Source organism: Gymnoscopelus microlampas (genome assembly GCF_963454915.1).
Source record: "Gymnoscopelus microlampas genome assembly, chromosome: 21".
Classification (NCBI taxonomy): Eukaryota; Metazoa; Chordata; class Actinopteri; order Myctophiformes; family Myctophidae; genus Gymnoscopelus; species Gymnoscopelus microlampas.
The window spans coordinates 3,388,625-3,413,010 of NC_139958.1; the positions used below are offsets into that span (position 1 = coordinate 3,388,625).

Consider the following 24,386-nt stretch of genomic DNA (forward strand, 5'->3'; position numbering starts at 1 on the left):
AACTAAACTAAATACTTAATGTTTTGTTGGACTCAGATAAAGACTAAAATGCTCGACTTTTAGTCCACTAAAACATGACTAAATAAAAACAGGATGAGGTTGACTAAATATGATTAAAACTAACGAGGGTGAACTGGACTTAAATTGAAAAATCAACACTGGTACAAAGCTTAACACAATGTTGAATACGTGTGACTAACAATAGCATAATGTAGTTGTGTTTTCCATCATCACACCAACTCAAAAACAAAAAAATAAGAATTAATTAATGAATTCCTAAAAAAAAAAAAAATTGCGCATGACTCTCCCCTGGCCTAGCACCGGGCCTAACTTTTTTCCTGCAGGAAATCCTGCACAGGGGGTACAGGCACTATTTCTAAATGTCAGTGTTACAACTGGATTTTCAGCCGTTATCTCTGCCACTCTCTCTTTATCTCTGCCACTAGTAATAGACAGCAGAACATGGATCAAAGTCTATCTACAGTAGTAGTGTAAATAGAGGGGTAAGACATTAAACCAGGAAGACGTTACGTATTGTTGTCGGCGGCAGCAAAAAATAGGAGATTCCTGGGCCTGGGGCTATGAGGGGTTATGAGGAGGTCTTGGATAGTTTCCAAGAATTAGTTTCCAAGAATTGTATTTCTTGGGACCATTGTTGACCATTGGACTGACACATCACATGACTAGATGAGGTATTTAATGTCAGCAAGAGGAGGAGATTCTTGAATTTTGATTCTCTTCATTCTCAGACTACTGGGTCTTTGGCCATGAAGGACTATGAGGAGACCACAGCCTTCCTTGGACAGTGGGGACGCTTCCAGCAGATCGTGTTCTTCCTGCTCTGTGCCAGCACCATTCCAAATGGCTTCAGTTCCTTCTCTGTCATCTTCCTGGCTGACACCCCCCGCCACCACTGCCTGGTTCCAGATGTCAACCTAACTGCAGAGTGGCGCAAGGCCATCATCCCAGTAGAGGTGAGCACCTGACGCCAGTGTATTGTTCTTTATGACGGTGGTTCTCAAACTTTTTGTCAAGGACCCCCAACATGACATGTACTGTATTTTGCTACGGATCCCCATCTCAAAATATTTTGTTCCAGGGACCCCCAGAAGCAAAGATTTGAGTACAAATGTTCGCTTTAAAAAATATATATTCAAAGATTTGCACAAATTTTCATGATTTAAAAAAAATAGCAGATCTACAAGCTCATAGTGCGGCTATGAGTGCTATGAGCTTGTAGATCTGCTATTTTTGAATAGCCAAAGTCTAAAATATGGATAAAGGGGTTAAAATGATAGTAATGCTTTATTAACTAATTTTGCTGGGGACCCCCTGGCACTCCCCCAAGGACCCCTGGGGGTCCCCGGACCCCACTTTGAGAACCAATGCTTTACGACATGTTTCCATTCGTTAATATACATCAGTATCGGCTATCTGTTATTGGTCAAATTGTTAATTTATCGGTATCGGTAGGGGTCCAGTATTTCCATATCGGTGCATCCCTGGTCACCATACATACCATACATACGGCTTATTGCACTGTAATAGAGGTTATTATATTTGACAAGGTGGTGAACGGACAGGAGGAGCAGAGCCGATGCCACCGGTACAGACTGGACGAGGTCAGGAACCTGTCTGCTCTGGGCTACATCCCCGGTCGGGACGTGAACCTCACTGAACTGAGACAGGAGAGCTGTGTGGACGGATGGAGCTACAGCCAAGACATCTACCAGTCCACCATCGTCACGGAGGTCAGTGCGTGCGTGTGTGTGTGTGTGTGTGCGTCAGTGGTGGAAAAAGTACTCACATTTCTTAAGTAAAAGTATCAATACTGCAATATAGAAATACTTTGTTACAAGTAAAAGTCCAAAAAGCTCAAATGTGTTGGTATCAAAATACACTCGAAGTACAAAAGTAGAAAGTACTCATTATGCAGAAAGTTTTCAAAAGTATAAAATGCATACAAATCTTTTGAAAATAGCATATCTATAAGCTCACAATGCGTCGCATTTTGAACTCGTAGATCGTCTATTTTCAAATGGCCGAAATGTATATAGGGCTGAAGTGGTTAATGTACAGATGTGCCACTTCAAAACTTCACACGTTACTGTTCTTTCCCTGATAGTGCCCTGAAAATGCATTTTTTTCCTCCCTTTTCTGCCCTTAAAATGCACTGTTTTGCCCCTGAAAAGAAGTTGTCACTACACACCCCCGTTTTTCCCTTCAACAGACATCCATATACATGAGAACAAAAGAATGTGTGTTGAAGAACGTGTCAGACTCATTATGAGGAAAGGTGATTTGACCAGTTGCTCAAATTAATTAGCATCATAAAAGCAGTGATCATCAAAATAATTCAGTATTTTAAATGCCCTTCTTTGTCCCTCTTATTGCCCTGGGAATCCCCTGAAAATGTACTGTCTTGGCGATGGCAGGACATGTGAAGTTTTGAAGTGGCACATCTGTATGTTTTGTAATAATAATCAAAATCTAAAGTAACTAGTAACTAAAGTTGTCAAATAAGTACAGTACAGTACAGTACAGTACAGTACAGTACAGTACAGTACAGTACAGTACAGTACAGTACAGAGTAAAAGTACAATATTTGCCTCTGAGATGTAGTGGAGTAGAAGTAAAAGTATTGAAAATTGGAAATACTCCAGTAAAGTACAAATACCTCAACATTGTACTTAAAGGGACATTTCACCCCTGGAAGAAACTGACCCAATGGTAATGAAGTTTAGGACTCAATTATTATTATTTTTGTGTATGATCTGTGTTTTGAGATATCTAGTAATCTTCGAACTTCTCGTGACGTTATTTACGTCACGAGAAGTTATGTCATTCCTTTTCCGCACTACGTGTTGTCTCGACGCGTCTCACACAGACCAGCTCCAAAGACCGACCCAATGGGGTGTCCCCACACGGCCAGTCACTCCCATTAGCTGCGCCCAGCGGACAAACCCCCCTGCAGAGTGAGACTTTACCTGAGTTATCTTCTGATAGTTGTACTTGAATGTTGACATGAAATAATAATCCTTTGTAGTGTTTCATAAGCGCAAGCGTGAAAAAAAAAGACAGCGTGTAGTGGCAGCGCTGGTAAACAAACCGTCGCGAAAGGCTAGGATAAAAATACCAAGGATTCGACAGTGATGTCACTACTATGCGACACGGAAGTAGAACTGTATGAAGATAGCAAGGATTTGTCAGTGATATGACATCACTAACGAATCCTTGGACATATATGTAACTAGATGAACGTGTCCGTTCTTCAGTCAGTGTTGCCAAATATTGTGAGAGAATTAAGCAACCAGGTCTATGAAAACAAACCCAAAAGACGATAACTAGGCCAAGAGCACTTTACCTAGACATGGGATATTATATATTTGAAAATTGCCGATCTACAAGCTCCCAACGCTTCGCGACCCATTGTGAGCTTGTAGATCTGCTATTTACAAATAAATCTTGAGGGGGAAAAAGTGCAAAATGTGGAATATTTTTGACACACACATATTTGTTAGGGGCTCCCTGGCACAAATTATAATTTCAGATGAAATACATGAACTACATGAACATGTTTGAGAACCACTGGTTTAAACAACAATCAAAACATTTAGAAACAAGCCCAAATATCAACTACATTTTAGAAAGAAGCCGCTTATAATAAGCAGACATGGCAACACTGCCATGCTGTTTCAACGTTGTTGTTGGAGATCCCACCCACACCGAACCTCCCCTGCCACAAGGAGGGGCAGTGCACTGTCGTATCTGGTCATATTTAATATACCAGTATGCAAGTAAAAATAGATGGCTAAAGTAAAATAGATGGAACTGTGAAATGTAACCTACTAAAGTCAGAATAATCATGTTTTGACTCAGGCCCAGACTGGCGTCTGCTAATCAATCAGGGACACTGCATGCAGCTGTGAAGTACAGTCATTTAAATGTCTTTGTCTTCCCATCCTGCTAACACCTTGAGCAGGGGAAGATAGAGAGACAGTACTAACCCTTGCATTCTAATGTGAAGCTATTGTGTTATAAAAGCTGAACTAAAATGTAACTCAGTACTAGGACAGTCTCACACGACGTGAGGCTGTGTGTGGGACAGGGGCTTCTGCCCCTGGCTCTATGCTGTTTGCTGCTATGATGAATAAACAGAATCATGATGGAAACTCTGTGTCCGAGACGTCTCTCTTCTCCTCCACTACTTTTGTAACATCTACCAGCCGGGTAACCGCATTTTGGGCCTCTTCTGACACGTCAGCACCAAAAGCATTATGGTCATTGTAGTAATAAGCAGTCCAGTCAAAACCTAGTCAAACACACAGATTTCATTAATTTTCTGGCCATAGGGTGCAAATTTTAAATTGTGCTACTGTTATCTACTACAAATACTATTACCATTGAGTGATTGCAGTTTCTTCCAGGGGTGAAATGCTCCTTTAAGTAATTGTACTTAGTTACTTTCCACCACTGGTGTGCGTGCATGTGTTTACACTTTTAAGTTAATGCTACACAATCCATAACTTTAGCGTACAATGAATTTCACATGCCTTTTACTTGTAATTGGTATAGAGGGTATGCGCATGCTTAAAGTGAATAGCACATCGAGTGGCAAATCGAGTGGCATAGCAACATGCAAAGTGAGTTTAACGTTGTTTAATGCAATCAGATAGGACTTTTATGTTTGGATGCATGCGTTTCAAGGCCAGGAAATATTTTTTTGCCACTCAGTAGGCATTCCTGCATAACTTCCGGGTTTGATGATGATGTCACACGCATACCCTCTATTGTTGACAATAAAGTTGAACCTTGAGCCTTGAACTCTAGTGAATACAACTTTATTTTAATCAAAGGTGCACCCGGAAGTGTCAATCTTTCTTTACTGTAAATTCTCAACCTGCAGTTTGACCTGGTATGCAGCAACCAGTGGAAGCAACCGTTCACCTCCTCAGTGTACTTCCTGGGAGTTCTGTGTGGAGCCTTCTCCTCTGGACAGATCTCAGACAGGTATATGAAACCCATGACATGCTGATTTAATAATGCCCATGTGTGACATAATGATTCATGGTCATGGTCATGTGACTGCACCCTTTGACCTTCAGGATGGGTTATCCTGTGTTATCGTTGGTTTATCTGGTTTATAATCCACCAATAATAACTAACAGTTTCACCCTTTGTCCAGATGTGTATGGCTGGCCTATTAAAAAGAAGATAACTTATTTTATCTGTGAACGTGTATGTTGGGTGAAAGTACCACTTCTAGATAATGTTTTAGTAGAACGACAACTTTTTTTTATTGTTATAACTGCTCAAAGGCCTCTTTTGAGGCCTTTGAGTACAATATTTGCCTCTGAGATGTAGTGGAGTAGAAGTAAAAGTATAGACATTTGGAAATATTCCAGTAAATGTAAAAGTACCTCAAAATTGTACTTCAGTACAGTACTTGAGTAAATGCACTTAGTTACTTTACACCACTAGTTATTGTGCACATAACGTCACAACATTTAGTATGCGGTTTGCTTGTCCACAGATTATAATGTTTGCCTCACCTGCCTTCTTACTATGTACGTCATTGTTTTTCTTTGTACTCTATTTACGTGATCATTGACCCTATCATTTGTTGACTAGGGTTCCAGCCATTTACTTTGATCTTGCACTTTGTAAGTTGTCCGCCTAGATATGCGCATCTGCAAAATGTCTTAACATGCAGAGGTGGAAAGTAGCTAAGTATATTTACTCAAGTATTGTACTTAAGTACACTTTTGAGGTATTTTTTTTACTTTACTGGAGTATTTCCAATATTCAATACTTTTACTTCTACTCCACTATATCTCAGAGGCAAATATAGTACTTTTACACAATTAACATTTTGAACACAGGCCTTTTACTTGTAACAGAGTATTTCTAATATTGTGGTATTGCTACTAAAGTAAAACGTTTGAGTACTTTTTTCCACCACTGCTAACATATAAATTGTAAATAGCAAAGGAAAGAGAAACAAAACACACTCTTTTTTTTTTAGGTTTGGAAGAAAGCCTGTTATGTTTGCAACTATGGCAGTCCAGATGTTTTTTACCTTTGTCCAAATCTTCTCTCCCTCGTGGGCGGTGTTCTCTATCCTCTTCTTCATCGTTGCTTTGGGACAGAACTCCAACCATATTGCTGCTTTTGTCTTAGGTATGTAACAACTACTCAGATGTTGAGAATGGATGGGAATGTGCTGAATGTAACATGTAGCCTACTATTTAACTTATTTAAGCCTGATTTATACTTTGTTGTGCGATCGAGTCATGGCTGAAAATAACTGACCAACAAGCTCACAACACTTGTTGTGGTAGCTTGTAGATCTGCTATTTTCGGCCTGCAACTCCAGCATTAGGAATGCAATGAAACGATACATTAGACATACTGTGCATATCGATATTATTGCAAAATACAGTGTCTAGGTCAGGGGTGATGCAACTTTGATTATGGAGAGGGCCACTATATTTCCACTGTCACTCCAGAGGGCCACAATGTATATACTGTCGGGCAGACACCTCTTATCTCCGTATTTTTACTTTTTTCATAAATGATGTCACATAAAAGTAGCACAAATAGCCGATCTACAAGTTCAAACAAAACGTGTCACAGTGCAACACGTTTTGAGCTTGTAGATTGGTTATTCTTTTGGGGCCGCATTTGGCCCCCGGGCCGCCAGTTGCCCATGTATGGTCTAGGTCAAACATGGGCAACTGGCGCCCCGGGGATCACATGCCGCCCCCACCTTCACTTAATGCGGCCCGCAGGTTAATATTGGAATACTGGTAAATTATTGATTTCAGCTGTTACAATTCCAAGCATGCAAACATGACCCGCTTTAATTACTTCAGTCTATATTATAGTAGCTTAATGACTATAGTATTAACATTCTATTATAAAATCAAAAAATACTTACCCTCTGGAGTAAGTGTGGAAATATAGTGGCCCCCTCCATCATCAAAGTTGCATCACCCCTGGTCTAGGTTTATGGCAATCTGTGGAACGGAGGAGCTCTAGCCGATAAACGTGTTTTATTTTGGTGTATTTCTCTCCCTCTGCTTCCCTCCAGGTGCTGAGATCTTGTCCGGAAAAGTACGTGTCCTGTTTGTGACTCTGGGAGTGAATCTGTTCTTTACTTCTGGCTACATGATGCTGCCTCTCTTTGCTTATTTCATAAGGAACTGGAGGCATCTTCTGCTGGCTTTATCTCTGCCTGGCCTGCTCTACATGCCCCTCTGGTGGTGAGTTACAGTCATTGTAGAATAACCATCACTACTGAGGTTTTTTTTACTCTATACTATCGGGGGACTTAATGTTATCACTATTACCTGTGACAGCCCACTGTAGTATAGATGCTAATAGTTTCTTTTTGTGACAGGGTGGAAAACGGGATGTTATTATTATTTTTTGTTATTTATATTAATGCACTGTTTCATCATCTTAACCCTCCTTTTAACCTTATTGTTGATGAAAGCACTGTATTTATTATGATGGACATGTTTTCCCCCGGTCCCCACGCCCCGATTGACAATGACAGCGAACAGCTGTGAGATTGACCGAAACTCGGGCGTGGTCCCCACGGCCCAATCCCACAGCAGGTCACGTCACCAACAGCCAACCACGACGGAGGAGGGCGCGGTGTCTCTCGTGAAACGAGTAGACCGGTCGTTTCAAAAAGGAGAGCGAGCGAGTAGGAAGGAGAGCAGGAGTGTCAATTCAATTCAATTCAATTCAATTTTATTAAAGTGTCAAATCACAACAAGTTGTCTCAAGACACTTTACATGTAGAGAAGAGACCCGACAATCCCACCCTGAACAAGCAATTTTTGCGACAGTGGCAACGAAAAACTCCCTCTTAACTGGAAGAAACGTCAGGCAGGCCCTAGGATCTAGGGTGGCGGCCTTCTGCCTCGACCGTGTCGGGGGAAAGAGGAGAGAGAGAGGGAGAGAGAGAGAGAGAGAGAGAGAGAGAGAGAGAGACAGACAGAGACAGAGACAGAGACAGAGAGAGAGAGATACAGTGCAGGTAGTAACAGTAACAATAGTAGCACATATAATAGTGTAATATATGATATATATGATAGTATAATATAGTACAGCAATAATGTGTATGTAGTATATAATGGTATAATATAAGAATATTAAGATAATATACAGTATATATAGTATAGTGGTATAGTGCAGTGTAGTAGAAATCCACGGTCGTGCTCCATGGAGAGGCCCGGTCCGCAGTCACAGTCTTGAGCCGCAGCTGGGGGTCCGTATTGACAGTCCATGGACCTGCGACGTGGGAAATAAAAGAATCTCCGGGGAGCGGGTCCCCGGTTGTAGAATTAGTGGCAGGCCTTACTAGAGCGTGAATCCGTACAGGGTTAATTACGATTGTACCATTGGGACACAAACCCACACAACCAAAGGGAGAACGAGAAGAGAGAGGACGAGAGGGGAGAGGGGGGGAGGGTGGGGAGGGGAGAGAGGATAACTATAGGGTGACTGAGTCTATACACTTCGGCTATAGGCTTTATCATAGAGAAAGGTTTTTAGTCTAGTCTTAAATATACAGAGTGTGTCTGCTTTGCGGACTGAGACTGGGAGAAGGTTCCACAGCTGAGGTGCCTGAAACTTAAATGCTCTGCCTCCTGTTCTAACTTTTTTGGGGTTTCCTGGAGCCGTAAGCATTTTTTCATACTGTGGGCGCAGTGGTGTTCTGGTTGGTTTATGGGGCTCGATGAGTTCTTTGAGATATATTGGTGCCTGTCCATTGAGAGCCTTGTATGTGAGGAGGAGAACTTTAAACTCGATTCTGTATTTAACCGGGAGCCAGTGCAAAGAGGCCAATGAAGGAGTGATATGATCTCTTCTTCTGGTTCCTGTCAGTATGCGCGCAGCGGCATTCTGGACAAGCTGCAGGCTATTTAGGGATTTATTTGGGCAGCCTGATAGTAAGGCGTTGCAATAGTCCAGCCTAGAAGTAATGCGTGGACAAGTTTTTCTGCATCATTTTGGGACAGAATGTGCCTAACTTTTGCAATATTACGCAGGTGAAAAAAGGCATTTCTTGAAATTTGTTTTATGTGGGACTGAAAGGACATGTCTTGGTCAAACGTGACTCCCAGATTTTTTTACAGTGGCCCTGGAGGTCAAGGTAATACCATCTAGGGTAAAATTCTCATCGGCTAATTTATCTCTGAGGTGCTTAGGGCCAAGTACAATAACTTCAGTTTTGTCCGAGTTGAGGAGTAGGTAATTACGGGTCATCCAACTCTTGATGTCTATAAGACATGCTTGAAGTTTAGCCAGTTGATCCGTTTCATCTGGCTTCATTGATAGATATAATTGTGTATCATCTGCATAGCAATGGAAATTTATAGAGTGTTTCCTAATTATCTCACCTAGAGGAAGCATATATAGAGTAAATAGTATTGGTCCAAGTACAGAGCCTTGTGGGACTCCGTATTTAACCTTTTCGCGTAGTGAAGGTGTATCGTTAACGTTTACAAATTGAAATCTGTCAGACAGATAGGACTCAAACCAGTTCAATGCAGCACCCTTAATGCCAACCAGATGCTCAAGTCTATATTTCTAGAGATGAGCGCCGCACCATCCCAAGTTGGATGTATGCAGTCTCTCCCCATCAGACCAGTTTTCCCCTCGAAAGTTTGCCAATGATTTATAAAGCCCACGTTATTATCTGGACACCACCTTGATAACCAGCGGTTGAATGAAGACATACGGCTGTACATCTCATCACCAATCATATTTGGCAGGGGACCAGAGAAAACTACGGAGTCCGACATTGTCTTTGCGTATGTGCACACAGACTCAATATTTATCTTTGTGATCTCTGATCTCTTACGTCGTGTAATATATAAGGATAATTCCTTTTTAACAGGTCGTTCATGAAAGTCCTTGTGGTCTTGTTTCCAATGAGAACCTGTGAGCAATTAGGGGTTAAGAGTCTTGCTCAGGGACAAATTTCATTTCATCGACGCATATGCTGGGATGGCCTGGAATCGAACCTGGGGCAACCAGGGCCTCTGGTTCCCTAGGCGTGCTCACTAACCACCCAGCTATGGCCGCCCCACCGCATTGCCACCGCATTGCCACCGCAGTGGATTACAATTGTATCATAACGTTTATGTTTAATTTTAGCCAGCATTTTTAAATCTGATTCGATGTCGCCCGCTCTGGCCCCGGGGATGCATTTGACTATGGTCCCTGGTGTCACTAACTTCACGTTTCTCATTATAGAACTACCAATAACCAGAGTTTTATTCTCAGTGACACGCGGAGGGGGCGTGTCACAGAGTGGGGCTGACGTCTCACTGCTAAACTCAACGGGTGTAGCAGCGAGTGGGGAAAATCTGTTTGAAACGTGAAGTGGTTGGTGTCCCGTGTGCTTTTGTTTATTTCTACGCTTACGACCAGGAGCAGTCACCCAGCCGTCTTGGGTCGTAGGGTGCGTGTGGGGACTATGATCAGTCACGGTCGGTGACCGTGGCTGGTAATGTCCCCCTGTTCCCTGTTGCACGGGAGCAGAGGCTAGGCTAAAGTGAGCACCACTAGACATGGTTTCCTCTAGCCGCCAGAGCCTCTCCTCCAGCGCTGCAAACAAACTGCACTTGACACAAACATCCGTACATCCAATAAAGGCGTCGGAGCTGTAACTATGCATTTGACATACAGCACAGGAGCGAGGATGAGAGCGAGACGGGAACCCGGGGGGGAAGGAGGGGGGGAAGGAGAGAGAAGCCATCGCCCAGCAGCCCAAAGTAGCCGCTAAGCTAAAGCTAAAGCTAGGCTAACTGTGAAGCCAACAGCCAACGGCAAAGTTAGTCCTTTAGCTAGACAGTCAGCCCAAGCAGCGATAAAGTCGCCACACAGTAGAGAGATAGGGTAGTAGTTAGCAGTGATAGTGTGTGTTCAAATCACAACAATACAATAATATCAACGTTAGCGTCTTGCGCAGCTAAACGATGCACGTCTCGCTAGCGTCGCAGACAGTATAGGAAGTGACGTAACACGCTTACCGTCAGGGCTACGTCAGGGTTGCCAGGTCTCAGTCTCAGAGTGTGTGTGAAAGAACCGGTGCGACACACAAAGTCCCAGTGCGTAGCCGAGGTAAAGGGCAAGAGAGACGGGAGAGCGCGTGCTGCCAGCCACGGAGAGAACGAGCAAACATTGGCAGACGGCTCCATTACAGAAAGACCCGTAGAAAGAGGGGAAGGAGAGACAGCAGCAGAGACCAGACCTTATAAGGAGCGAAGCAGGGCCTGGAGTGGAGCGGACGACAGAGAGGCTAAAGTGTTGCAACGCGCAACTCCATCAGTAGGCAGCTTTTCGCTGCCTTCGGAGTAAGTTTTCAATCCATGCAACACTCGTGTTTGTGATAGCCACTACTGCTAGCAGCCACGGTATCTTGTCTGGAAACAGATGAACTGGCCCCATTGCTTCTGTATTTTCAGACGGAGAAAGAAACAGACGAATATTGAAGAGTCCTGGCTTGTCTTCCCTCTACCTCTTTCCCCCAGCATTCGCACACACATTGTCTTACTTATTTATAGCATTTCATTGTATTTTAATAGCACATATATTTGATATATATTTGATGCACTATTGCTATTATTTGCACATTGCTATTGGCCGAAGAAACCCCTGGTGTTGCACTTGAACTGGCCTAATTAGAAATAGTATTGAAACGCACTTTATTTAGCACCACACTTTACTCACGCAGAGTATTGTTGCCTATTTGCTAATTATTTGCGCTCTGCTATTATTATTGTTTCCGCCCATTGTTGCATTTTAGTTTTGTATTGAATGTATTTTAGTTTAGGTTAGAGGCGCCATAGGATGTTAGGGTTTATATTTTAGGACTGCTGTTTATTTGGTATTTGTTTTAAAGGCACAGAGGCCTCTTGTATCAGGGACAATTATAATAAATGTATGTTTACCCCTTTTTATCCACTGTGTCGATCTCAGTTCCTCCTTGGTTTTAAAAGTGTTGTTCTCCTAAAGTCTAAGTACTTACCCAGTTACCTCGAACCTGTGTGTAGCCTGTTGAAAAGAAAAGAGTTATTTAAGGAGTTCCTAGGCTCCTCCATTCAAACCTAGGTGGCGTAGTCTGCAAAGTTTAATCATTTTATTCCATTGGTATACACAACAATTACGCACCCCGCACTTTAATGTGCATCTGATATTTTATTGTTGTGGACGAATTGTGAATAAGTTAAAGGGTGTCATTATTCTACCAGTAAATTGACACAGTTACATGTGACTCAGTCGGCCACCGTCACATTTCATTCTTTTATGAATTCAAATTCTAAAGGGTTTTTCTTGCATGTATTTATTTTATTTTATAACTTTTTATTTCATTTTACAGGAGAAAAAGAACAGGTACTGATCCTTAAAGGGATATTGCACTTTCAAGGGCTGTCCTCACCAAGACCTGGCCATCACCATTGATAATGCTGTGCTGACGTCAACTCGGACTGCGAGGAATCTGGGTGTGACCCTGAACGACCAACTGTCGCAAACATCGCATCAGTGGTCCTGCAGATTCCTCCTCTACAATCAGGAGGATTCGCCCCTTCCTCACTGAGAAGGCAGTGCAGGTGCTCATCCAGCCTCTCGTCATCTCCCGCCTGGACTACTGCAACTCCCTCCTTGCTGGTGCCCCGGCATCTACTATTAGACCTCTGGAGCTTGTTCAGAAAGCTGCGGCTCGTCTGGTGTTCAACCGGCCCAAGTTCTCCCACACAACTCCCGTTCTTCGTTCTCTACACTGGCTCCCCGTAGTGGCTCGCATCCAGTTTAAAACCCTGGTGCTAGCCTCCGGGCTATGGTCGAGGTTTACACCTCTGCCCGACCACTTCGGTCTGCCGCCTCGGGGCGACTGGTTTCCCCGTCACTCAGTGGTCCTTCTGGCCGATCTATGCGGTCACAGCTTTTTTCTGTTCTGGCCCCACAGTGGTGGAATGAACTTCCCACTGATGTCATGACAGCAGAGTCACTGCCCATCTTTCGCCGCAGGCTGAAAACCCATCTCTTCAGGAAACAATACCCTGACCCTTCCACTTAGCCTTGCCTACTTCTTGTCAATTATTTGTACGAGCTCTTGTTTTATTGGATCTTACTTATTTTTATACACTTATTGGTTTTAGCTCTTGTTCATTTGATTTTCCTATTTCTCTCATCTGTTTAAGAAAGTAGGTAGCTGATATAGTGCACTTTTACCTTAGCGCTAGGTATACTCTTAGTTGCTTGTTTTAGAAGAGAATGCACTTAAAACCTCCGGTGATTAGTAGTTTTCTTGCCTACCTATGTTGAATGCACTTATTGCATAGTCGCTTTGGATAAAAGCGTCTGCTAAATGACCGTAACGTGATGTAATGTAATGTAAGGTTATTTTAGTTTTTTGGAGACTTCTTTTTCTCTTAAAATTATTACATTTTAAAAGGATGATATTTTCTGTTCACTGTAATCACCTGTATGGGACCATGAATTGCTTTTGAGGTAAAGCCCTTCCGACTGTTTGAGCGTGAACCTCTCTCTACTGTGTTCCATAACCAAAGCGTGGACCTTCTCTCTCCTACCTGCGAGGCAGGATCATCCCAGAGTCTCCTCGGTGGCTGATCTCCCAGGGAAGGATAGAGGAGGCTGAGGCCATACTGAGAGAAGCTGCTAAGAAGAACAACGTAGAGGCTCCGAAGGTCATCCTTGAAGGTTATGATGTAAGTTGACTTTAAGTCATACTGTTTAACCTTTTCAATTACATTTATTTCTAATATAGATAATTCTTCACTTGCATATTTTTCATACATGTGTTGTGTGAACACTTCCCTAAACACTATAAAATACTATTTGTAATCCCAGAGGAGAGGGGGCGGGATTAATGGACTGTGACATCAAAGTCCAGGGCCAATCACACATTACTTTTCAGCCTAATTATTCAGAAAACCCAAGACCATAGAAAATCCACTGAATGTTCAAAGTTTAGGTTTTTTGGGTCTAATTGAGGTCATAAAACCCCCAAATAAACATTAAAAAAAATGTGAAAATGAATGTCATAGAACCTTTAAGTAAAACATTTGAGTACTTTTTTCACCACTGCTGCAGAGTGACATGGCAAAGGACAGATGTGACCCAGAGGAGCGTCACAGCGTTCTAGACCTGCTAAGGTTCACCAAAATCAGAACCGCAACACTCATACTCTTCCTAGTGTGGTGAGTATCCACAGGTTGTTTTGCACTCACCTTATCACACATACTGTAGGGTATTTGTCTATAAGTATGAAATAGAAATCTCCCTATTAAGATCCCCATTACTTTGAAATGTTACTTCTTTCATTTCGTTTTCCCAGTAGTTTTTAGCGGCGGATCCTGCTCTATACCTGACTTTGTCCGTGTTCACCGTCAACGCTCTGATTGGTCAGACCCGTCAACGCTCTGATTGGTCAGACCCGTCAACGCTCTGATTGGTCAGACCCGTCAACGCTCTGATTGGTCAGACCCGTTAACGTTCTGATTGGTCAGACCCGTCAACAAAGTGATTGGTCAAGCTTCACGTGACACATGGCTATAAACACATTATAAACACATATCGATGACAAAATGTGTCAAAGGCGCCGCTACCTTCACACAGGGTGTGATTTTTTAAGTATGTGTCACCTGTCTCATAGTGGGTCATAGTGTGTGTGTATTCAGACACTCTTGTGACCGACGGTAGCAAAGGGAAAAGGGAGGGAGCCTTTTGTCTGTTTGAATATGTGAGCGCATGTCAGTGGGGATGAATGTTTGACCTCCGAAAATGTATCACTAATTGTACTTTTTTTCAAGTTAAAATACTGCAAATTCACAGAATAGCACAGTAAAAATCACACCCTGTGTGAAGTGGGCGGTGTGTGGTCATCACAACATGACTCACTTAAAAAAAGGAAAGATGACTGTTTTTTAAGTCCATACTGCTATTCATAGGGCTGCACATGTGTCATGTGTTTCGCTAGCCAATCACAGTCCTGAATTTGGAAAGTCAGCCAATCACATTACAGCTAGTGGTGATGACACTAGCTGTAATGTGATTGGCTGACTTTGCAAAAGTATAGATTTGCATTGACTGTGGAAGGGTTAGGGTTGTAGACTGCGTTGTAGACTATTGGCCAATCACGGTGCAGGATTGGTCAGTGTCCAAAACTCACTTATAGGGGGCGGTTCCGCCCCAAAAATAAAAGCTGAAGGGGTTGGCAAAAATCTGTGGAAATTCAGTAATAACAGTCAGTGTGTGTGCTTCAGAACAGTGTACAGTTTTGGTCTGTATTCTAGTGAATGTTCTGAATCTATAGGGATATATATATATATATATATATGTGTGTGTGTGTGTGTGTGTGTGTGTGTGTGTGTGTGTGTGTGTGTGTGTGTGTGTGTGTGTGTGTGTGTGTGTGTGTGTGTCTATATATATATATATATAAAAAAAAGAAATCACACCCAGTGTGAAGTGAGCGGTGCTATTTAAAAACAACAGTGGTCATCACAGTGATGGAAGCTCACTTAAAAAAAAAGTATTTTTTTTTGGAGTGAGTGGTGCTATTTATAGGTTATTAATTTCATCATGTGTCTCGCTAGCCAATCACAGTACTGAGCAAAGGGTCTGAATACCAATCAGCCAATCACAGTACAGCGTCCCAAACCCACTTATAGGAGCGGCTACACCGCTCAAATATTGATTAATTAATATATAATATGCGTGCATATATCTATCTATCAATCTGCCCATTCATCTAGCCATCATCCATCCATCTGTCAAACATTGATCAGTACTTACTGCTGGGACAAAGACTGTTACTGTGTGTGTCCCTCCCAGGTTCACTATAAACACTGGCTACTTTGCTCTGTCCCTGAACACATCCCGTCTTCACGGCGACCGCTTTCTCAACTGTTTCATATCGGCAGCCGTGGGGGTGCCGGCGTCCTTCTCCAGCTATCTGGCGCTGCAGTATCTTCCCAGGCGGCTGTCTGTGATCCTCTGTATGGCTCTCGGAGGAGGAATGATGTACAGCATTCAGCTGGTGCCACAAGGTGACTGTATAGGACTTTATCATAGGAAACTAATGATTGTTGGAAGTTACAAGACAACTCCTTCTCAGTCTAAAGATGAAACTAAATTCTTCTTTATTCTCTTCTATTCTTCTGTTTGCTTAGGTCTACCTGAACTGTCCATAGCATTGGAGATGCTGGGTAAATGGTGCATTTCCACCAGTTTCCAAACAATTTTTGCCTACACCGGAGAGCTGTACCCAACACCCATCAGAAACACAGCTGTTGGCACCTGTTCCATGTTTTCCAAAGTGGGCGGTATCCTTGCTCCTTATGTCATGCAACTGAGTACGTTTCTCTCCATATAGATCTGCAATGTCAACTTGTACTCTGTCAAAGAGTAATAACTATTACTATTAGTAGTAATAACTACTATATTACATCTGAACAGATACTTCCGAAGTGAGTTAATGGCACAGAAAAGTGTACCAATTTGACACAGTACTTGGCAAATGTCTCGCATAAAGCCTTTATCCAAATAGCTTTACAAAGTGTGTTACATTCACCCATTTACACACCAATGGTGCAGACAACCATCAAATGACACAGGTCTAAGGTTGGGATTTTTAAGATCTACAAATATTCTTGAATAGTTTGACTTATACTTGATGGCAGCGAAGCTTATCCCATCGTTCCTGACCCATCAAATCTACTGCTGCTGCTGCTGCTACTATGGGAAAAGATCTCCTCCGACCCCAGCCTCCAGCTCTGTAGATTCTGCTCTATCTTGTGGCGGGTTCTGCTCTAGCTCGGTGGAGGGGGGGTGTTCGAAAATGTATTGATACTGTATAAATGTGTGGGAACCCTGTGTAGTGCTGCTGCAGGGAGCAGCAGCACATATAGATATGCATATATCTCCATATGCAATAATTAGTTAATGAATTAAGCGTTTCCTGACAGAAGTATGGTACTTCAACACTTGTGAACTCCCATGCACATGCTGCATATTAAACTATTAAGTCATTAAAATGTGCTCTTCTCCATATGCAGGTATATACTACAAGTTTCTACCATATATATTGCTGGGTTCTCTGGCTCTTCTGTCTGCCCTGGCCACTCTCTTCCTTCCAGAGACCTTTGGTCGACCTTTGCCTGAAACTTTCCAGCAGATGCCTGTGAGAGAAAGGTATGCTCCTTGGAGAATTACCAGTCGTGATCTTGGAGATAAAGATAGGACATTTTGTCCTACTTTTTTTGGCATGTTTTTAGGCCGGAAAATATTTTTTTCCCAAATGTTTTCCCAAATAGCAAGAATATCCAATCTACAAGCTTGTACATCTGCAAGTTATGCATTTTTATATAGGGCTTTGGTGGTTATCTGCATTTATACACAACACTAATCCTATGCCTTTTCTTTGCCAGGATAAAGTGCGCATGTTTCAAGGATGAGACCCCATCTGTGCCCCATCTACAACAAAAGTCTACAAAATGTTAATGTTTGTACATTTCTGTATATTTTCAAACATACATTTGTGACTGCCCGTATTTGAAGGGCTCATCCCGCAACGTCTCATTTTCCACCAGAGCAGAAAAGAGCAGGAGAAAAAACTTTTATTTTACTTATTTTTTTCATCTAAAATGTTCTAAACACACTATAGCAATCTGGTAATATCAGGCTACATATCACTTAAATGTCAGAGCTTAACTCGGCATGTAAATATGACATAAATGAATGAATGTGAAGTGGAATCAAAAATAATAGTGCAGTCCACCTGGAGTTAGCCAAATATGGCTAATAGTTAGCTTCATTTTCATTACTCACCCACTGTTTTTAGCCAAACGCGGAAATGTCCGCGCTCCATTAGTTATCGACGCAAGTCGCGTTATTATTCCCGTAATGTTTGTGTATTGTACATCCCAAAAAACTATTATTAACCACACTATGGTGCCATAATGACTTATTGTTTTTACAACATAATAGTGTTGTTTTTTGCTGTTCTAACAAAAGGGGATCGTTTACGCATTTTCTTCTTCGGTGGTGTAAACAATGACGGTGTTGCCAGAATTCTGAGAGAGAAATAAGCAACCAGGTCAATGAAGACAAGCCCAAAGAATTAAGCGACTATTAGGCTACATGAGCACTTTAAACCTATATGCATCAGCTATTTGAAAATAGCCGATTTGGAAATAGCCGATCTACAAGCTCTACAACAAAAAAACTACCAATATTTACAAGCAACTTTACAGAAAACGAGGTTGCTTATAATAAGCAGACATGGCAACACTAGTTGGTGCGTGTGTGTTGTGGAACGCAGCAGCGAAACACAAGCGTTTTTTTTTTTGCATTTTTTCAGACAAACAAACACGTGCACTAGTGTGTGTGTGTGTGTGTGTGTGTGTGTGTGTGTGTGTGTGTGTGTGTGTGTGTGTGTGTGTGTGTGTGTGTGTCACCCACATAGTCAAGCTAAATACCATTTTAAGGTACGGCCCTTGTGATTAAAATGATGCAAACCACTCCAAGATAGCATCAAATCTGAAGCCACAATCAACGTTAAAGTCCGACATACACAAACACAAAACTTGTTTCGTGAAAATAGCAGAACGCACTACGACGCTTTGTAAGCTTGTAGGTCGGCTATTTTGGATTTTTGCACAGTGTAACATTACTGTCCTGTTTAAAAATGAATGCATAAACAAAGTTACTGTAGCAACATTAATGAAACCAAATGGACCCATTTGGGTAATGTTTTCATGTTGGGTACAGTAAGCCAGTAGTGAAAAGGGCAAACGTGCATTTATGCATTAACAACTTGAGCCCTGTTTCAAACAGTGAAATTAGAAGACAATTTGTGAGCTTCACTTTTATAAAGGCTAAATGTGAATTAATAGCAGCATTTTTTATTATTTCCTTTTTTAATATGACTAAGACATTTTGTGTCAACTGTATTCTTGACTACTGTTTATGCAGGAATGCACAAGTACTAAGCAAATGTTTTAGCACTTTAGATTTTTTGCACAGTGCAATTTGCACAGTCAAGATTTTAGTCTGGTGGACCATACTTGATGTTATTATCATGACTGCCCTGTTTAAAAATGAATGAATAAACACTAATAACCAAGGTTACTGTAGCAACATTTTCTGAGGTGCATCTGAGGTGTTTACAAGGCCCCCCTCAGACCCCCACCTTTCAGCAATGCATTCTGGGATAGGTGTTAAAAATCCTCACAGATCACAGAAGTGAACCTTTGAGGTCAGTTTTCTCAGTTCACTGAATCTCTACAAGACATCATTCTATAAGCCATATCTCGAAAACTGGTGGGTCAAACTGCACAAGCAATATGTCAATTTGTAGCTATGATTCCTTGCTTTCATATGACATGAAAAAACGAAAATGAAAAAAGCCTAGATGACTTATCCTTTATCGTGCTGGGTCACATTTATTTTACTAGTATTGGTTGAAATGTGTCAATGAATTAATTTAAAATAAACATTAAAAAAAGTATTTTCCAAAAAACATACAGTAATATTATGAATGTGAGTCTAATATGAGCACAGCTCCTAACTGAATGTACTGTATCACAGAAGAAGTCTTGCTTTCACAATGTCTCGTTGATGCTTTCTTCTTCTCCTGTAGTCTGAGGGAGTTTGTAACGTTTCCTTTTACAACACCTGAGGGAAACAAAAGACAGTGAGCCGCCATGTCTGGGTCAAATATCATTCTTCAACATGATCTTACTCCCTGAACCACATCAACCCTAGATTCCCTATTCTGGGGGCGAACATTCGGTGAAAGCAGATCTACAAGTTCACGCATTGTGTTGCGTATAGTGTTATGAGCTTGTAGAGCGGTTATTTTAGGTAAAGAGATCTGGTGTAGAGGGAAAAAAGGAGGGGGCCTGGTATAGACCCTGGGGGACTCGGGTCAACGAAATACATCGGGCTTAAAGGAAGAGTAACACAATGATAATGATAATGAATTTCATTTGTATAGCACCTTTCCAAACAAAGTTCCAAAGTGGTGCACAGAGCAAGATTAAAAACAACAGACAGCAAAACAAAACAAAACATGAAATTAGAAAAACAACATTACAGTGTATACAGTCATATAAAAATAATTAGGTAAAACACTTAGTGTAGAGGTAGGTTTTCAGAAGTGACTTAAACAGAGGCACGGATGGTGCTAACCTTAGCTGCACCGGCAATGCGTTCCACAGCCTAGGTGCCCGGGCGGCGAAGGCCCGATCTTACCTCGTAACCAGTGTTGGGTAAAGTGCGTTAGTAACGTAACGATGTTACGTAATATATTACCGAATTGCGGTAACGGGTAATATAAGGCATTACTACTTTAAGTCCAGAGCTCGATGAATGTTAGGGACCAAAAAAAAAGTCACTACCAATCAACTTTAAATTGCCTGAAACGTACTCCTAACAGGTTTTTGGGGGAACAATTTTTTTTCCGTTTCGGTAGTGACACCATTGTGTCACTACCGAAACGGAAAAAAAATTACTAAGTCCAGAGCTCGATGAATGTTAGGGACCAAAAAAAAAGTATTCTCTAAAATTCAAATGGTAGCCGATATGTCCTAAGTAGGCCGAACATTGTAGAGTTGGAATGAGTTCGATGAATGTTAGGGACCAAAAAAATTGTCACTACAAAGTACTACCAATCAACTCTAAATTGCCTGAAACGTACTCCTAACAGGTTTTTGGGGGGACAATTTTGGCCTCCACAATTTTTTCGGATTTAACTTTCGTTTCGGTAGTGACCAACTTTCGTTTCGGTAGTGACACAATGGTAGCCGATATGTCCTAAGTAGGCCGAACGTTGTAGAGTTGGAACAGAGTTTGTAGCTAAAAGTATGAAGGACTAGTTAGGGGTCAAAAAACGGGCCAAATACATAGTGACAATAATGTCAAGTGTGCTCGCTAAATATATACTGTTAGGCACATACGTGAAATGTGTCCTCTGCACTTTAACAACTAACAGCCTCAAATCACTCTAAGATTGCCACATTGTTGACCGGACCTGGAATCGTACCCAGGACATCCAGGACCTTTGGTTCACCAGGCAGGCCCACTAACCACTCAGCTATGGCACTCTGATTAACATCATGTCAGAAAATGAAAGGAAGCAAAAGTCTGACTATACTGAGTCAGAGTCAAGCTTTACAAAATGTAAGTTGTGTAATAAAAAGTCTGACTATACTAAGTTGTTATTTGTTTGTTTAAGTCAGGCTATACTCTACTCAGAGTCATAAGTTTACAAAATGTACTAAAGTACAGTGAACGTCTGTGCGGTTTGTCTCCATCACTGAAAATCACGTACATTTAAACAGATATAAAACTGCTGTCCTGTGCAGTTGGGGTGAAAAAACACAACCATTCCACTCCTAATAATACCTATTTGATTTGACAGCCTGACTTGCTGCTGTGGCTGAGCCTTGAACCTGTTACCTGCAGCTCACTAGTCAGTGACTCTATCCATTCACCTACAGCTGTTTCCTTGAAATCTGTGGTTCTAAAACCTTTTGTTGTCAACCCCCCAAATTGACATGTATTTGGGCAGTGGACCCCAATGTGAAAAGTAACACATTTATTTAAGTTATTTGTCTTGTTTGTTGTTCAAGTCAAAGCACCAGGAAGGCTGTATTTCTTGGCCAACAGTTAGCTCAATGGGTTGAGATGCAGTATTCATGATCCAGAGGCCATGAGTTCAAATCCCACTGGTGTCTTTACTGTGATGCTTTCCTTTGCAGACTGGCTTCCAGAAGATCAAGTGAAAACCACCAGGAAGGCTGTATTTGTCATCCAACTGCTTAGCTCAATGGGTTGAGATGCAGTAGAGCGTCTGTCCAATAACATGACTTGACTTGACTGGGTTTGATTCCCACTCGAGTCAAGTGTCCCCGGTAACTTGGGGCAACGGATAAATTGACTGATATCCTTAGTGATGCTTCCCTTTGCAGACTAACTTCTAGAAAAACAAGTTAATTCTAGAAAAACAAGTTAAAACCACCAGGAAACCTGTAACTCTCAGCCAACAGCATAGCTCAACTGGTAGAGCGTCTGTCCAATAACATGACTTGACTTGACTTGACTAGGTTCGATTCCCACTCGAGTCAAGTGTCCCCGGTAACTTGGGGCAACGGATAAATTGACTGATATCCATAGTGATGCTTCCCTTTGCAGACTAACTTCTAGAAAAACAAGTTAATTCTAGAAAAACAAGTTAAAACCACCAGGAAACCTGTAACTCTCAGCCAACAGCATAGCTAAACTGGTAGAGCGTCTGTCCGAAGAGACCGAATTGGCCAGATTCGGTTTCAGTTACTAAGGTGGTGACTGGATTTGAACCAGGACACTCCTACAAGTTATTCTACGGATATCAGTCAATTTATCCGTTGCCCCAAGTTACCGGGGACACTTGACTCGAGTGGGAATCGAACCCACTCAAGTCAAGTCAAGTCATGTTATTGGACAGACGCTCTACCAGTTGAGCTATGCTGTTGGCTGAGAGTTACAGGTTTCCTTGTGGTTTTAACTTTTTTTTCGAGAAGTTAGTCTGCAAAGGGAAGCATCACTAAGGATATCAGTCAATTTATCCGTTGCCCCAAGTTACCGGGGACACTTGACTCGAGTGGGAATCGAACCCACTCAAGTCAAGACAAGTCAAAAAAATATTTTTTCACCATTGTGTCACTACCGAAACGAAAGTTTGTTCGTTTTTTAGAGTTGATTGGTAATTTTACCGGAACGAAAATTACCAATCAACTCTAAATTGCCTGAAACGTACTCCTAACAGGTTTTTGGGGGGACGATTTTGGCCTCCACACTTAGTGATTTTTTCGGATTTAACTTTCGTTTCGGTAAAATAAATTTTACCGAAACGAAAATTACCAATCAACTCTAAATTGCCTGAAACGTACTCCTAACAGGTTTTTGGGGGGACGATTTTGGCCTCCACACTTAGTGATTTTTTCGGATTTAACTTTCGTTTCGGTAAAATAAATTTTACCGAAACGAAAATTACCAATCAACTCTAAATTGCCTGAAACGTACTCCTAATAGGTTTTTGGGGGGACGATTTTGGCCTCCACGCTTAGTGATTTTTTTCGGATTTAACTTTCGTTTTGGTAAAAAAATTTACCAATCAACTCTAAATTGCCTGAAACGTACTCCTAACAGGTTTTTGGGGGGACGATTTTGGCCTCCACACTTAGTGATTTTTTCGGATTTAACTTTCAACAATCATTTGTAGTTTTGGAGATATTTAACTTTAAGCGCCCCATTCATTGTCGATGCGGCAATGGACATTTAAAGGCAGGCTTACAACTACATACTTACGCCTAGCAAACCATGTTTGCCTGAAAAGGAATCTTTGAAATGTTGCATAGTTTTAGAATTGTACTCCTTTAAAAGTTCCACCAGGAAACCTGTAACTCTCAGCCAACAGCATAGCTAAACTGGTAGAGCGTCTGTCCGAAGAGACCGAATTGGCCAGATTCGGTTTCAGTTACTAAGGTGGTGACTGGATTTGAACCAGGACACTCCTACAAGTTATTCTACGGATATCAGTCAATTTATCCGTTGCCCCAAGTACATACTTACGCCTAGTAACCTCATTCATACTTTAAAATGTTCATCTTACTCTGGACATGTTTGCCTGAAAAGGAATCTTTGAAATGTTGCATAGTTTTAGAATTGTACTCCTTTAAAAGTTCAGAGATTTAGAATGGAGGCGGATGGAAGGTTAGGGTTAGGGTATAGGGACCTCAAAAAAATACTTTCACCTAGAAACTCCATTCACAGTTCAAAAATTCCACCTTACTGTGGACATGCATGCTTGAGATTTTTTCTTTTGAAATCATTTGTAGTTTTGGAGATATTTAACTTTAAGTGCCCCATTCATTGTCGATGCGGTAATGGACATTTAAAGGCAGGCTTACAACTACATACTTACGCCTAGTAACCTCATTCATACTTTAAAATGTTCGTCTTACTCTGGACATGTTTGCCTGAAAAGGAATCTTTGAAATGTTGCATAGTTTTAGAATTGTACTCCTTTAAAAGTTCAGAGATTTAGAATGGAGGCGGATGGAAGGTTAGGGTTAGGGTATAGGGACCTCAAAAAAACACTTTCACCTAGAAACTCCATTCACAGTTCAAAAATTCCACCTTACTGTGGACATGCATGCTTGAGATTTTTTCTTTTGAAATCATTTGTAGTTTTGGAGATATTTAACTTTAAGCGCCCCATTCATTGTCGATGCGGCAATGGACATTTAAAGGCAGGCTTACAACTACATACTTACGCCTAGTAACCTCATTCATAC

At 41.6% G+C, this 24,386-nt stretch overlaps 1 protein-coding gene across 1 annotated transcript in view; it reads left to right on the top strand.

Moving 5' to 3' along the window:
• Window positions 1–767: 767 nt before the first annotated feature.
• Window positions 768–24,386, top strand: part of LOC311037214 (organic cation/carnitine transporter 2-like) — a gene marked incomplete at both ends in the record, with an annotated part of 55,848 nt that continues 32,229 nt past the window's right edge. The window contains 10 exons of the mRNA XM_084046334.1: window positions 768–974; window positions 1,569–1,751; window positions 4,907–5,010; window positions 6,026–6,180; window positions 7,094–7,265; window positions 13,628–13,754; window positions 14,140–14,246; window positions 15,880–16,094; window positions 16,218–16,400; window positions 17,103–17,238. Coding sequence (XP_083902460.1) covers window positions 768–974; window positions 1,569–1,751; window positions 4,907–5,010; window positions 6,026–6,180; window positions 7,094–7,265; window positions 13,628–13,754; window positions 14,140–14,246; window positions 15,880–16,094; window positions 16,218–16,400; window positions 17,103–17,238 — 1,589 coding nt within the window. The remainder of the gene's footprint in view (window positions 975–1,568; window positions 1,752–4,906; window positions 5,011–6,025; window positions 6,181–7,093; window positions 7,266–13,627; window positions 13,755–14,139; window positions 14,247–15,879; window positions 16,095–16,217; window positions 16,401–17,102; window positions 17,239–24,386) is intronic.